The sequence below is a fragment of the Pseudomyrmex gracilis genome, unplaced genomic scaffold (assembly GCF_002006095.1).
Source record: "Pseudomyrmex gracilis isolate BER0280 unplaced genomic scaffold, ASM200609v1 scaffold_159, whole genome shotgun sequence".
NCBI lineage: Eukaryota > Metazoa > Arthropoda > Insecta > Hymenoptera > Formicidae > Pseudomyrmex > Pseudomyrmex gracilis.
In genome coordinates, this window is record NW_018020743.1 from 86,828 (window position 1) to 100,027 (window position 13,200).

The following is a 13,200-nucleotide window of genomic DNA, read 5'->3' on the forward strand; positions in this document are numbered from 1 at the left end:
TTTGATTGACTTGACCTCAAACGTAACGAGATGCTTTTTAATTTTTAATTTTTAATCTGTTCAATTTTTTTATATAAAGATCAATTGATAAGGACTTCAAATAAAGTCGAAACGTTTTGACAAATATTGTTTTAAACTAATTATTACTGCGTCACATCCCGCGAATGGCTCCATACAGCCATTTCCATCCAAATAATACATTGGATTTACCAAGGAGAGCCCGAGGTGACACCTCAACATCCTAATATTGTGAAAATTATATAACGTTTTTACTTTCAATTGCCTGCAAAGTTTTACGTATGTCCACTAAAAGCTGCTGTAACGTCGAATAAATTACAGTTAAACTGCCGTAATTAATATTACATACATGATGAAAGGCACATAAATTATAACGTAACCCCAATAATTTGTATTTTTATTTTCAGTATTTATTTATAAATACTATGTTATCTTTTCCTCACACTTAGGTAGGAAAGATGGCCCATTTTTTTTTTAAAAAAGTTACATATAATTGTATATATATATTTTTTTTATGACTAGTATAATCTACAATATATTTAATCATCGAAATAAAAATGTTTTTTTTTGCTAATTGTTTTTATAGTTCACACAAAAAGTTGCGTTTCATAATTAAAAAAATACTGCGCATGAAAACATTAACAACAATATAATAATAATTTTTTACGTACAATAAATATATTGTATTTAACATATAATTACTAAATATATAATTAAATTACATAATTATAAGTTTTTTTTACTTATATCTTTTGCAAAAAAAACATGTATGGCCATCTTTCTCTCAAAAATTGGATAAGATGGCCAATGCATACATTTTAATATTTTATATAATATTAAATTTCTGTTAAGTGTTTTCTCTTTAATTTCAATAGTTATTATTACTTTAAGCTTCAGTGAAGTGAAAATAAAAAAACAACATATTAAAAAATAACAAAAATAAAGGTCTGGTTTTTTGCATTTAAAGAAAACTGTGGCCATCTTACCCGGGTTTACCCTACAGATAATATTAAAATCACACTCGCGTGTGTCGTCGACATGTCGATGAGACTAGACGTTGCTTTGCTTATGTATATATAACATTTTTTTCTCAATCGAAGATAAGACTCCGATCCGCGTTTTCAACGCGAAATTCGTTAGAAGAAGCCAAAATTAATCGCCGAATCGTAATCAGACCGGTCGCGACTGGTGTGCTGACCGTTGCACTTGTACATCCTTCTGATCTTCAGAATGTCCTTTTTGCTGAAACCCTTTCTTTGACCGAGTTGTTGGATCGCGTTGTTATTAACGTCGAAGATTCCGCCAATAATTTCCAAGATGCCACCGGACGGCTGTTGGTGCTACGACACGTGTGCACAGACGTCAATATTAAATCTGATCCCGAATTTTCGCGCGCGAAATATTCTTTTCTATGAAATCGATCGTCGAAAATTACTTACTCTGGGTACTATGGTGGGCTGACCGTTCTTGGAGAACGCGTTCGCCGAATAGTGCATCACGCTGCCGTAATCGTAGCCGACACCGAAGGCATCGGTGGTTTGTTTCGAAGCCTTTTCGAAATTGTTGTCGCGACCTAGATATACGTAGATACACACGTATACAATATACAAAATATACAAGCACACACGTAAGATAATCTGGACAGTCTTATTGCACCGTCGAACGTTGAAATTTTTCGCTATGCACGTGTGTCGCGTTCGGTGTTTTCCGAGCGTCGCAATTTCCGAGCGATTGAAAATCTCTGAGAGAGAAATGTTCGGGAGAGAGACAATTTTGCAGAAACCACGTCGCGTAAAGTAAAAATTCAAGAGCAAACACGTTGTATGTGACAGTCATCTTCTTTTTTTCGCGCGTTTGAAAAAAAAAAAAACACGAAGACGCGTACCTGTCATAATATTTTGCCACTGAATGTAGACGTAGTCGTCCCGTTCGTATCTGCTCTGCTCGTGCAAAAAGCCGACGGCGTGCATGAGCTCGTGCATCACGGTGCCCTTCTGCGTCAGGCAACCGGGCACCTGAAGATTCACGTCCTGTCGGCCGCCGATTCTGCCCACGCTGCTCCAACATCCGGTGTTGCCGGCCGTGATCCTGATGTAGTCCTGCTCCTCGCCCGTGTAAGGTTTGAATCTGATGCACGTGTGTCTGTGATAGTCGTCCATTGCGTCCTGTATGACTTGTCGCTGCTGATCGTCTGCGATAAAAATTGTGTGCGAAAGAAAAAGAAAGAGAAAATCAAAGTGAACTTAGAACGTGGAACAATGCGTCAAACAACTCGAGAATGTAAACTCACTGAAGTAAGGACTGATCACAAAGGGAACGACGCCGTTGGGCCACCGAGCGGATTCCCGTTTGAGACCGTTTCTGAAACTAGGTCTGGCTAGAAGATCAGGCGCGAACAGGATGTCGCCCTCCGCGTAGTTGCCCAATTCCTCGGGGTTCACGTTCATACCGCTGTGCCAATTTGCTACTTTGAATCCGGTGTCGTTGTCCGGAATTTTGTAGAGCTCCTGGCCGAATTTTAGTCGCAGATGAGCGATCAGATCGTCGATGGTGTCGTCGTTCAAAACCTGACGACGATACGACGGCAACGCCGACGCCGCCGTCAGGAACGCCGTCAGGAAAAGGACGACCGACGATCGACTTGACATGATCGTTCGTTATTATACAATTCGAATCGAAATCCTATCAGAGTTTCGACGACGGACGTGAATCCAATGATTCGGTCACTTTGGGATTTTCTGGTTTTATACGTCGAAGAAACCGCCCCACCTTCGCGCGGATGAGTCCGGTCGCTTCCGTAGGAAGCTCGCTCTTCCGGAAGTGATCGGGGTCACTCGTTGATAACCGTGGACTTTGGGTGACGACGTTCAGATTCGCGCCCGTCTCTCTTGCCTCCTTCTTCCTCCGATACGGCGTCGAAAGTAATACACTCAAACCTTCGAGGACACCGCCGTATTGTCACATTGAGTCATTAATCGTGTTTGACACGAAACACGATTATTCTTAAGAGGTCGTCACTTATTTTCCTGAATCTTCTTCGGCGACGACGCACGTCGACGATTGATCGCCGTCGCGAAACGCGAGGTAATATCTTCCTTTGGTTTTTTTTTTTTTTTTTTTTTATCATTTTAAAACACGATAAATTAGAGGATATAAAATTTTAGAAGACAACACAACGTTTTACAACACATAAAAAATGTTAAAACAGAAGTAGCAATTAAATACCAAATGCAGCGAAAAAGACGCTTTCGCGCGATGACGCGAAAATATAAATTTTGGGGACGAATTTGTTTAATTGTAGAAATCAAATAAAATTGTGCGACACAACGCGAACGCTGTGTATTTTCTTCCCGAAGGAAAGCACGCAGATCTGTCTCGAAACGGTCGACGTTGTTACTTGGCGAAGGTCTCGAGTTTACCTTTACGCGAATCTATAGAATGACGCTATTAGCAGCTCCGTAACGTCGAAATTATTATCCTCTCTCAATATCATTCATATGCAAATCGGCCGTCAAACAAACATTCGTCATCGAAGAGCCTCGGGTGCTTTCTTCGGAAGTACAGTTTTTAATGGAACAGTCAAGGACTATATATTCCGTTCTATGTCATTTTGCAATATCGCGACGGATAAAGATTTTTAATGCGAGATAACGCGAGGACGCGTAAACATTATCGTCGATTTATTTCGCGCGAAAGTTGAAGTCGCGACGGCAAATAAAAAAAAAAAAAAAAATTAATAAACACGGCTCGAAGGAAAATTAACCAATAAGCCTAAGATCCTGGGTGAAGGTGGACGTGAAATTAAATAACAGCCAATGCAATTAAGTCGACGTTTCGATCATTTTAATGTAGACCACCAGGTGGTATGTCCACCTTCACCCAGGATCTTAGGCTCATTGGTTTTCACGTTGACTTAAAAAAAAAAAACATTGAAGCTCGAGGTATTACAAAAAAAAAAATCAATTGTCACAACGCAACGAATAAGCTGCGTCTGGACGTTGGAAAAAAAAATTTCTGTTAAACGATGGACGATGTAAAAAATTTCACATTTTTCAACAGATTACAGAAACGCGATAACAGATGGTGTTTTTTTATTTACCTTCTTATCACAGCGCGGGACCCTCAGTCCGCGAATATCTCGCGGTGTTTAACTGCGCACCGAGATAGGAAAAGGAATTGCGTTAAAACGCTGGAAAAATTCTGTTTCACGTTTTATCTATAGGGGAAACCTGTTTGAGGCCTCGTATCTAGCAGGGACACACTGCGACTAAATGTCAGGCGTGCTTATTTGCATAATTCCCCCTTTTTTTTTGTTTTTTTTTTTATTGAAGCGAGCGGCGCGATAATTTTCGACCGAAACGAACAAATCAAATCTCTCGGTCGCATAGTAGGTCGTCGTTTCCGGAGATTACGTTTCCGGAAAATGTCGCGAGAAAAAAAAAAGTAACGCAACGAGACACTCGTCGCTCGCCGAATTTTTCAAATTTGTTTGCAAACATGGCGTTCGCGCGCGTGTTGCCAGTCCCCCCGCGTGTTTGGCGCGCTATTGGCCATCTACGGTACTACGAAACGCGCAGAATCTGACATACGCAACATGCTTCTTGACGGAGCAGGGCGGGGTGTAGTAAACCGTACGGAATCATAACATAACCTGCAAAAGCGTTTTTTCGAATAAAATCTTTTCCGAATCGTGTTTTTTTTTTGACGATCAATCATTTTTGAACGATGACGTTCGAAGACTCGTGGGCGGTTGTCAAACAGGCGGCCGACGAGAACAAACACGAACTGCTGCTAACGGGCGAATCGGTGTCGAAATTGATCGAAAAATCAGGTTTGGACGGTAATTTGTTCAATCTTCACAATCTGAATTATCTGAGCATAACGCAGACGTGTCTGCGCGAGGTGCCGGACGGGATTGCGAAGCTGACGAATCTTACAACCCTGGTGCTGCACTCGAACGACATAGTCACGATAACCGACAAGATCGGCGAACTGGCCAAACTGAAGGTGCTCGACTGCTCGAGGAACAATCTCAAGTCTCTTCCACAGGCGCTGAACAATCTTCCTCAGTTGACCACGTTGAATCTCGCCTCGAACTCTCTGCAGTCCGTACCGTCCCAGATTGCGAATGTCAAATTGAGCATCTTAAATCTGTCCGACAATCGCTTCGAGATCTTCCCCGACGTCTGCTACACGGAGCTCGTACACTTGTCCGAGATTCACGTCAACAAGAATCAGATAAAAACAATACCGAGCACCGTGTGCTATCTTCAAGCGTTGAAAGTCTTCAATGTCGCGGACAATGCGATTTCTGGTAATGCTAAATTTTGGATTTCGCACTTTGATCTTTGTTTGAATTATTACATTGACGCACATTTAATAATTTTGTATTATTACACACAGTTGTACCAGGTGAATTGGCGGATTGTGGCAAACTGAAGGAGGTGAATCTGAAGGGCAACAAACTGGCAGATAAGAGACTGTTGAAACTAGTCAACCAATGTCACTCGAAGCAAGTGCTCGATTACGTGAGACAGCATTGCCCGAGGAGCGAATTGTCCAACACCGAAGCCAACAAGTCGAAGAAAGGAAGGAAGACTTCAAAGTCTTCGGAAAGCGAAATCACAATGGACGGTTTGGCGTACAGAGTGAAAGTCTTGAGAATGACGGATGACACGCCGGTAATAGAAACCACTGAACACGTGAAGAAAGTCAGACCTTACATAGCCGCTTGTATTGTGAAAAATATGAAGTTTACGGACGAAAGTTTCAAAAAGTTCATTCAACTGCAGACGAAGTTACACGACGGAATATGTGAGAAGAGAAACGCAGCCACAATAGCAACTCACGATTTTAAACTCATCGCACCTGGTAAACCCCGAAGATATTCGAGAAAAATTATTTTATTCGATGTATTTTTTTTTTTTTATATATATACTGACATTTTTTCATTATTCAGGAAACTTGACGTACACGGCAAAACTGCCTACGGAGTTGAAAATTAAACCGTTGATGCGCAGCAAGATGTACACGGGCGCGACTTTGTTCAAGCAATTGCAGACGGAAGCCGAAAATCTGCGCAAAGAGAAGAAACGAAATGTGTATTCCGGAGTACACAAGTATTTGTATCTGCTGGAAGGCAAATCGGTGTATCCGTGCCTGTTGGATCATTCTGAGCAAGTCATATCGTTTCCACCCATCACCAACAGTGACGTAACGAAGATGTCCCCGTCCACCACAACGATGTTCGTGGAAGTGACAAGTGCTACGTCGTACACAGTTTGCAGGTAAAATTGGACGTTCGATATAAGTTTTTGTTTTTTTTATACATATTCTTCAAATCTATTTCATATAAAATCGTGTTTTTATTGCACTTCCAGGAGCGTAATGGACGAATTTCTAAAAGAGTTGGCGATATCAGGACTTGCCGACTCGTCAGACGAGAAGGACGCGCACAAATGCAATTTGTTTGTTGAACAAGTCAAAGTAGTCGATACCGAAGGAAATCTGAAACTTTTGTATCCCTCGAGAGCGGACTTGAAGCTGGAGAATTTCTCCGTTAGCGTCTTGCGGGAATAACGAACGATACAATCTTGTTTACACAATTTTTTTCTCCATTTTGATTTCTTGTCTTTTTTTTTGTTTTTGTTTTTTTTTTTTGTATTTTTTTTTTTATAAGATCACACGACTTTTCTATAAGTTGCTTTAATTTTTACATTTATATATGTAAGTCGTTGTACAAATGTTATGTGATACGATATACCCTAATATAATATTGTGTATTTTGATCATATAAGTTTATTTTTGTATTAAAAAAAAACTTGAAGAGAGTATCACGAGAAAGACGCGGATGTCTTCGAACCAGTATACGTCTGTAACGCTTCTACACACTGAAAAAAATAATAAAAAAAATACTAAAACCGACGCTCTTTTCAATTAATCGCTTGTAAATGGCCGTTTTGTAAAAAAAAAAAAAAAAAAAAAAAACATTCGCGATAGAGAATCGTCTATGAGAGCTCTTTGGTTGAAGTAATCAAAACGATAAGAGCGGTATTATTTTCGGTTTCCATTTTATCGCAATTGCTGATTAGAGACGCGAGTTTTTTCGATTGTCGCAGGCGGATGTGGTGGTTATCCGCAAAGGTTTTGAACACGGGCATCGGGAGACCGCCATTGGCCGGTACGGGCTTTGGGTAGCGAGGGAGAGAGAGACGGTGGCGCTCTTGTTTTGTTGCGAATCATCACTTTGGTGCGTGCCGGTGCTGGATTTTCTCATCTGTTTTTATAAATATTGTACTCGTCGCCGCGCGAACCTTGGGTATCCGAAACGGTCGGTGTTCGTCGATCGACACCCTCGGCCGTGTCCTCGTAACGATACATCAGGAAATTCATCAGCCAAAGTGTCCTAAGGACGAGAAACAAAGTCCGACGAATTTTCCAAGAACTTTCTCAACATGCGCGAGTGTTTGAAGTGATAACATGGCGCCGAAATCATGACTGGTCATGATGGGGGAACGGACCCTTTTTTGAGGTTAGTTTGTTATTTTTCTCGTACACGTATCGCCCGGGATATCAGATTTTTCCTTCCCCACAGGGATTATTTTGTGGCACGCGTTACGCACAATCCCAAAGATTCTCTCAGAACAATATGTCGCACATTTTGTTGCACGCGTAAAAATCTACCTGTCACGTTTTATAATTAATACGTTGTTTTTGTATTTGTGTGTACGCGCAAGTACGTGTACTTTAATTACCATGTATTTATGCATGTCACCTTTCTCAAGTCCAGTCCGTTGTCAAATCTTTTGCTTTAGAGTTCAAATACGACGTCACAAAAGTCTCGGCTAAATTTCTTACGATATATCCTTGTTTTTTTAACATGCTTTTTTCCTCTCTCTCTCTTTCTTTGTTTCTTTTTTAATAGAGGATACAACGTTACTTCTCACTTTCGCACAAATAATTTTTCTTATTTCGATGGTTTAATAATATATTTTAACAATATTCTTAAATTTCCAGATTTTGCCAATTGCAATATGTTATATAAAATTAAATTATGTAAAAAAAAAAGACCATCAGATAGTATTAATTATGTTGCAAAAATAATTTGACCAAGTTTTTTTGCACGATACAAATGAATTTGAGAAGAAATGGAATTTTTCCACTTTATTTTTATTCAACATAATTTTTGCCACAATATAATATTGCCTAACAATATGCAATCTTATCATACACGTTAATATCGTGTGTACAAGATATCTGAAATCATATAATATTACCAAAATAGTATAAAACATAAGAGAGAGCGTTAATATATATAAAAATCCATGATTTGGCGCTATAACAGATAAATATCAAGGTATCTCAAAAATAGAGAATATTAACTTAACTGGTCCAACATATAGTAGCTAAGAAGCAGCAGATAAACTATTTATAGGCATCTTGTAAATATTAATTGTTTCAAAGAATAACTGCTTTTTCTTGTGAGAGAGATATACATGATTCAACTTATGTTCTAATAAAAATAAAGACCTTGGCCTTTGCACATCTCTTCTGAGACATCAGGAAACATATATATATATATCATTTGTTTCATACATTTCATCTCTTTTCTTGAGTCATATATGAGAGATATTTCGACCATGTGTCTTTAGGAGGATATTTTCTTTCTGCTTTTTATAGAAATATATATATATATGTGTGTGTGTTAGTGTGTGTGTACGGAAATATATAAACACACAACGCGTGTGTGTCAGAGTTCATGGAATACAGGAAGATCTTTGGAAATCACATTTGACCTGACTAGTTGAATGCTTTGTATGAAGACAGATTTTTTTTAATTCGCTTTGACAGAACGTCGCTCCTGACGTTCCTTTACATCGATGATGCTGAGATTGATGCAGGATACGTATCCGTGCAACAGAGAAATGCCAGTTTTGACGAAAGCAATCGGAGCGCTCAGATACATCACCAGTCTGAACAGACCAATACCGGCCACTGAAAAAGAAAAAAAAAAAAAATAGAGAAGTAAAATAAACCATTACATTACGTAAAAACGCGCTTGTGTAGCAAACAAAAAGAGTAAGTTGCAACAAAATACTCACAAATGGGTCCTTCGGTAAAATGTAGGAAGTACAGACAGGCGTAGAACGCTTCGTTACCCGCGCACATGAGGAACAAGACCGTGCGATTCGTGTAATAAAGTCTCATGATTGGGTTTTCCGACATGTCAATGAATTTGTGACTGGTCTTGCCTTGCAAGAGAGTTCTGTTAACATTTTAATGAGGTGATGATGTTTCATCAATCATGTTTTATTCAGTTCTTTTTTGTTTTACTCGTTGCATGAGCGTTTTTCTTACGTGTGCAAATATATCCAGTGGCAGGCGATGTCAATAGCCATGCTAAGTTGAAACCAGAAAGTGTAGGCGGGATAGAAGAGGCACAACGTGACCGTGAGACACATCGTGCCCACTCTGTCCGTCAGCTGGTCCAGAATGGCACCGAATTTCGTGCTCTGATCGTAATACCTGGCCGCGTGGCCGTCTATCGCGTCTAGGCCGGAACTGATCACGTAACACCATGATGCGACGACGTAATTGGTGGGCATAAAGTAAAAGGAAATCAACGCCAAAATCACTCTGGCAAAACCTGTTGAAGGATTCAAGAGCACATGGATTATTGCACACAGATAATTAACTTTCTTCCTACGTCATTCAGAAGTCCAGAAACTTAAGACATAGAGGGGGGTTGTGACAATTGTGGAAAACTTGTATCGTGGAATTTTACAACACGACCAACAACACACATAAATGTTATATAAAGTAATATAACGCATTGATTCAATCAACGTTGAGGCAACCTTAAAAGTGCGGTATTGCGGCCGCATCGATTCGTGCGCGACAATCCGTCATCGAATTGCGAGCAAGTGGCAAAAGAAGATTCGAGACTTTTGCATGTTCCCGAACATCTTCGTTCCATCGAATCTTGGCGGGCGTCGACGTAACGAACCACTGTGAACCCTCAGCTGTGTTCCGATATATTCGTATCGCCGCGGTGCTTGAGGGTCTATAGTTCACGTTCCACGTTTGAACTATAGACTATTCAGCACTGTGAATATCGGAACGTAGCTACGGTTCCCACAGGTGAACTAGTGTCGTAAAATGAAAAATAAAAAAAAAGAACCAACTTAGGACATGAGATTGTTGTATTTACCGATCAGATTGGGCACGAACAAGAAAATGTTCTCCGTCTCCGTCATTTTGATGCGTGCGAATCGCTCCGCGGGAGAATACGTGTGTGTGTATATATATGTATATATATATATATCTATATTTGTCTTCTTCAAAATAATGGGCCCTTATCTGGACGCGACGCGACCGTGTCAAGGATTATCTCGATGCGACGACTCGTGACGCACGGGTCCCTGTCACGGACCGTGTCTTCGCGAACGAAAGATACACACACGCACACACACACGCACGATTCTGCCTGTTTTTTTTTTTTTTTTTGCGCGCGCCTCGTGCGTCCTCCCGATCCCGGCTGCCAGTGTGCAATGGCAGTGAGAATTCGATATCGAATCGGCAATATCGCGACAACACTTCGAGATGTATCGACCCTCGTGACGCGCGCGCTCTTCTCCCCCTTCTCGGTTGACAGACCACGGCCGTACCGCGATTCATCGCGGCCCCCCTCCCCCCGAGCCGCGGAAAACCGCGAGTTTTTTTGTTTTTTTTTGCAGAAGCGATAACAAGAACAGGCAGTAAGTTTTCGACGTGCAGATTTTCGCGATTTGATTTGATTTCAAATTGAAAATTCGCGGAAATTTTATAAACTCGACGTCTGTCGGCGCTCGGATCACGACCGTCATATTGATCAATCTCGAAAAAGGGTCAACTTGTGCGAAGTTTTCTCATCGACGCGATGTATTTAATCGTTCTCAAATTTTTCTCAAAAAAAAAAAAAAAACATTTTCGCCGAAAAAACCGAAAGGTACACAACGGAGAGCGAGCGCCTTGGTGCACTCGCGGGGCGCTCGGTCGAGCGTGCACGCGTCTGCGTAAACCAGACGACATTTTCGGTTGGAAGCCGAACGGCTGGTCTGCCGCCGTTCCTCTGCGCAAAAGCGTGGATTTCGCTTCTTTATTGTGTCGCGACGGGAAAGTGTCCGCGTAGAGCGGCGTCCGTCTCGGCTTCCCCGGAGGAGTAATACTTCGTACGCGCGCCCTCGGACGACGGGTGTGAAGGATCTCCTCATCCGAGTGCGTCCGTCGCGTGCGAGAGGACGACTCCGCGCTTCCGGCGTTTTACGCATCCCCTTGTCTTGTGGACAACCGCGAAATCGAATCGTTTTGGGCGGGTTTCGCATCCAGAAGGAGAGGGGGAGGGGGTTAAAAAAAAAAAAAAAAAATCGTCGCTGTGCCGCCGTCTCGGCGCTTTCTCTCTCGGGTCGGGCGAAAATTTTCTCGGCGCTTCTTCGTTTTCGCGCTTGGGGGGTGGGTCGCTCTCGCGCGCACAGTTTTCCTCGCGTGTGCGGGTTCGCGCGACCGCGGATTCGCGCGTCCTGTTTCGTAAAATTCGCCAAGGAGCCCCAGCCGCCCCCCCCCTCAGGAAAAGGCGATGTTACGCGATCGATAACCCGGCGCCCGATCTCGGAACGCTCGAACGACAACCAATCGACGAGCACAAAGCTCTCCTTGCCTGTGAGAGCGAGCGAGAGAGTGAAAGAGAGAGAGCGAGAGAGAGGGAGGGAAAAGAGATTTTGATTTTCGCCCGTGTTCTTCCGTCGCGCGACATTTGTGTGTCGCGCTAAAAAAAAAGAAAAAAAAAACCTCAACTACGTGTGTGCCCCGTCATGCCGACAGCATCCGCAAGTACGTGTTTCGTCGTCGCGTTGTACTCGCGCTGAGAATCCGTCCGCGCTTGGTTACGACGATGATAAGCTCGTTTGTCAAGCTTTTTTGTGCGCGCGGCCGAAGGAAATAGGCGACGCGAAATATAATCCACGCGCGCGCACGCGCGCGCGCGTGCGCCCTCGCGTTGTCTCTATACATGTTTTGTGCGCGCGTGTTTGTTGTGCGTCGTGTTTGTGCGTTACGTCGTGTGCGCGTTACTTGGTGCGTGTGCGTTAAGAAGAGAAGATAACGCGCGCGCGCGTGCTTCGTTTATTCGCGGAGTTCATGCGGATGGACTTTTCCTCGTGTTCCGTGCGTTTGGACGGCGCACGGAGGGACGACGGACGCGTGTCGCACCTCGTTTGTCCCTGCGCGACGGCGACGGCGACGACGACGGCGGCGGCCATTTTGAATCGATGAGTGCTGCTCGCCGCGGCGGCGCGGCTGCGATTATCAACATCGCCGCGCACTAACGCCGAAAATCGCGCATCTCGCGTTTTGCTCGCGTCGCCGTTTTCTCTTCTCGATTTTCCTTCTCTCTCTCTCTCCGGGGCTTTCCGACGTTAGCGAGAAAACGATCGTCCTGTGTTTTCGCGTGTCACACGCGTGCGACGCGCGTTCGAAATCTCGGGAGAAGTGAGGTGCGTGTTTGCCTTAGCGCTCGACTACCGGACTTTCGAAATAAAAACGCCAAGTAAGTTTTTGCGTGGCGAACACGGCGACGCACGCACACGTCCGATTCTCGTTCTCTCGTCGGGAAAAACGGAAAATTCAAATTCGCGCTCGGAAGAGTTCTCGGGACTTTTTTTTTTTTTTTTTTATTTTTTGACATTCAACGTGCGTAAACATACACACGCGCGTATACGTGTGTACACACACGCGAGAGATTTTGTTCCGCCCGCTAGCGACACGTCGGTCGTTTTCGAATTTGACATGTGATTGTCACTCATAAAAGTTTTTACGTAAGTTGGATTGGACTCTCGAAACGCGAACGCTCGCGCTTTGGTGCGCGCAAAGTGCTCCGCAAACTCAACTCGCGAGAGGAGAAACATCGTCAATCGCGCGTCATCGGATCTCACGGTTTTTGTCCGGCGGAGGAAAACCGAGGAAATTATATTGGTGTCTTCGTCGGTTTGTTCGCGAAAATCGATGACTCCGTAAAAAACAGAGAGAGAGAGAGACACGATCTTTTGTGTGTGCGTATTATGTGTGTGTGTGTGTGCGCGTCGATTGACAGAGCCCACTCTCTCGAAAAAGCTGTGTGTGCGACTTAACCTCCAAACTCTCTCGGCC

The 13,200-nt window shown here is 43.0% G+C and overlaps 3 protein-coding genes across 3 annotated transcripts; 1 reads left to right on the plus strand and 2 right to left on the minus strand.

Moving 5' to 3' along the window:
- Positions 1–920: 920 nt before the first annotated feature.
- Positions 921–4,206, minus strand: LOC109857432 (zinc metalloproteinase nas-4-like). The gene is made up of 5 exons (XM_020433721.1): positions 4,118–4,206; positions 2,309–3,113; positions 1,904–2,209; positions 1,458–1,591; positions 921–1,358 (listed from the first exon to the last, which is right to left on the minus strand). The coding sequence occupies exons 2-5, from the start codon at positions 2,664–2,666 to the stop codon at positions 1,155–1,157; spliced, it is 1,002 nt and encodes a 333-aa protein (XP_020289310.1). The 5' UTR covers positions 2,667–3,113; positions 4,118–4,206; the 3' UTR covers positions 921–1,154.
- A 383-nt stretch (positions 4,207–4,589) lies between these two features.
- On the plus strand, positions 4,590–6,942 carry LOC109857428 (leucine-rich repeat-containing protein 47-like). Its single transcript, XM_020433713.1, has 4 exons — positions 4,590–5,332; positions 5,422–5,889; positions 5,978–6,305; positions 6,399–6,942. Exons 1-4 carry the CDS (start codon positions 4,744–4,746, stop codon positions 6,595–6,597), a joined length of 1,584 nt encoding a protein of 527 aa, XP_020289302.1. The 5' UTR covers positions 4,590–4,743; the 3' UTR covers positions 6,598–6,942.
- Positions 6,943–8,154: 1,212 nt separating this feature from the next.
- Positions 8,155–10,571, minus strand: LOC109857455 (CDP-diacylglycerol--inositol 3-phosphatidyltransferase). The gene is made up of 4 exons (XM_020433762.1): positions 10,229–10,571; positions 9,376–9,664; positions 9,120–9,283; positions 8,155–9,012 (listed from the first exon to the last, which is right to left on the minus strand). Exons 1-4 carry the CDS (start codon positions 10,272–10,274, stop codon positions 8,852–8,854), a joined length of 660 nt encoding a protein of 219 aa, XP_020289351.1. The 5' UTR covers positions 10,275–10,571; the 3' UTR covers positions 8,155–8,851.
- Positions 10,572–13,200: the final 2,629 nt, after the last annotated feature.

What these genes read in the sequence shown, in the direction of transcription:
- LOC109857432 (XM_020433721.1), bottom strand. Translation starts at nt 2,666, where the DNA reads ATGTCAAGTCGATCGTCGGTCGTCCTTTTCCTGACGGCGTTCCTGACG. An exon ending in GTGGCAAAATATTATGACAG is followed by an intron (nt 1,592 to 1,903) that starts GTACGCGTCTTC and finishes ACGTATATCTAG; the next exon opens with GTCGCGACAACAATTTCGAA. An exon ending in AGCCCACCATAGTACCCAGA is followed by an intron (nt 1,359 to 1,457) that starts GTAAGTAATTTT and finishes CACGTGTCGTAG; the next exon opens with CACCAACAGCCGTCCGGTGG.
- LOC109857455 (XM_020433762.1), bottom strand. Translation starts at nt 10,274, where the DNA reads ATGACGGAGACGGAGAACATTTTCTTGTTCGTGCCCAATCTGATCG. An exon ending in CACTGGATATATTTGCACAC is followed by an intron (nt 9,284 to 9,375) that starts GTAAGAAAAACG and finishes AAATGTTAACAG; the next exon opens with AACTCTCTTGCAAGGCAAGA. An exon ending in TTTTACCGAAGGACCCATTT is followed by an intron (nt 9,013 to 9,119) that starts GTGAGTATTTTG and finishes TTTCTTTTTCAG; the next exon opens with TGGCCGGTATTGGTCTGTTC.
- LOC109857428 (XM_020433713.1), top strand. Translation starts at nt 4,744, where the DNA reads ATGACGTTCGAAGACTCGTGGGCGGTTGTCAAACAGGCGGCCGACGAG. An exon ending in CGCGGACAATGCGATTTCTG is followed by an intron (nt 5,333 to 5,421) that starts GTAATGCTAAAT and finishes TATTACACACAG; the next exon opens with TTGTACCAGGTGAATTGGCG. An exon ending in TTTTAAACTCATCGCACCTG is followed by an intron (nt 5,890 to 5,977) that starts GTAAACCCCGAA and finishes TTCATTATTCAG; the next exon opens with GAAACTTGACGTACACGGCA.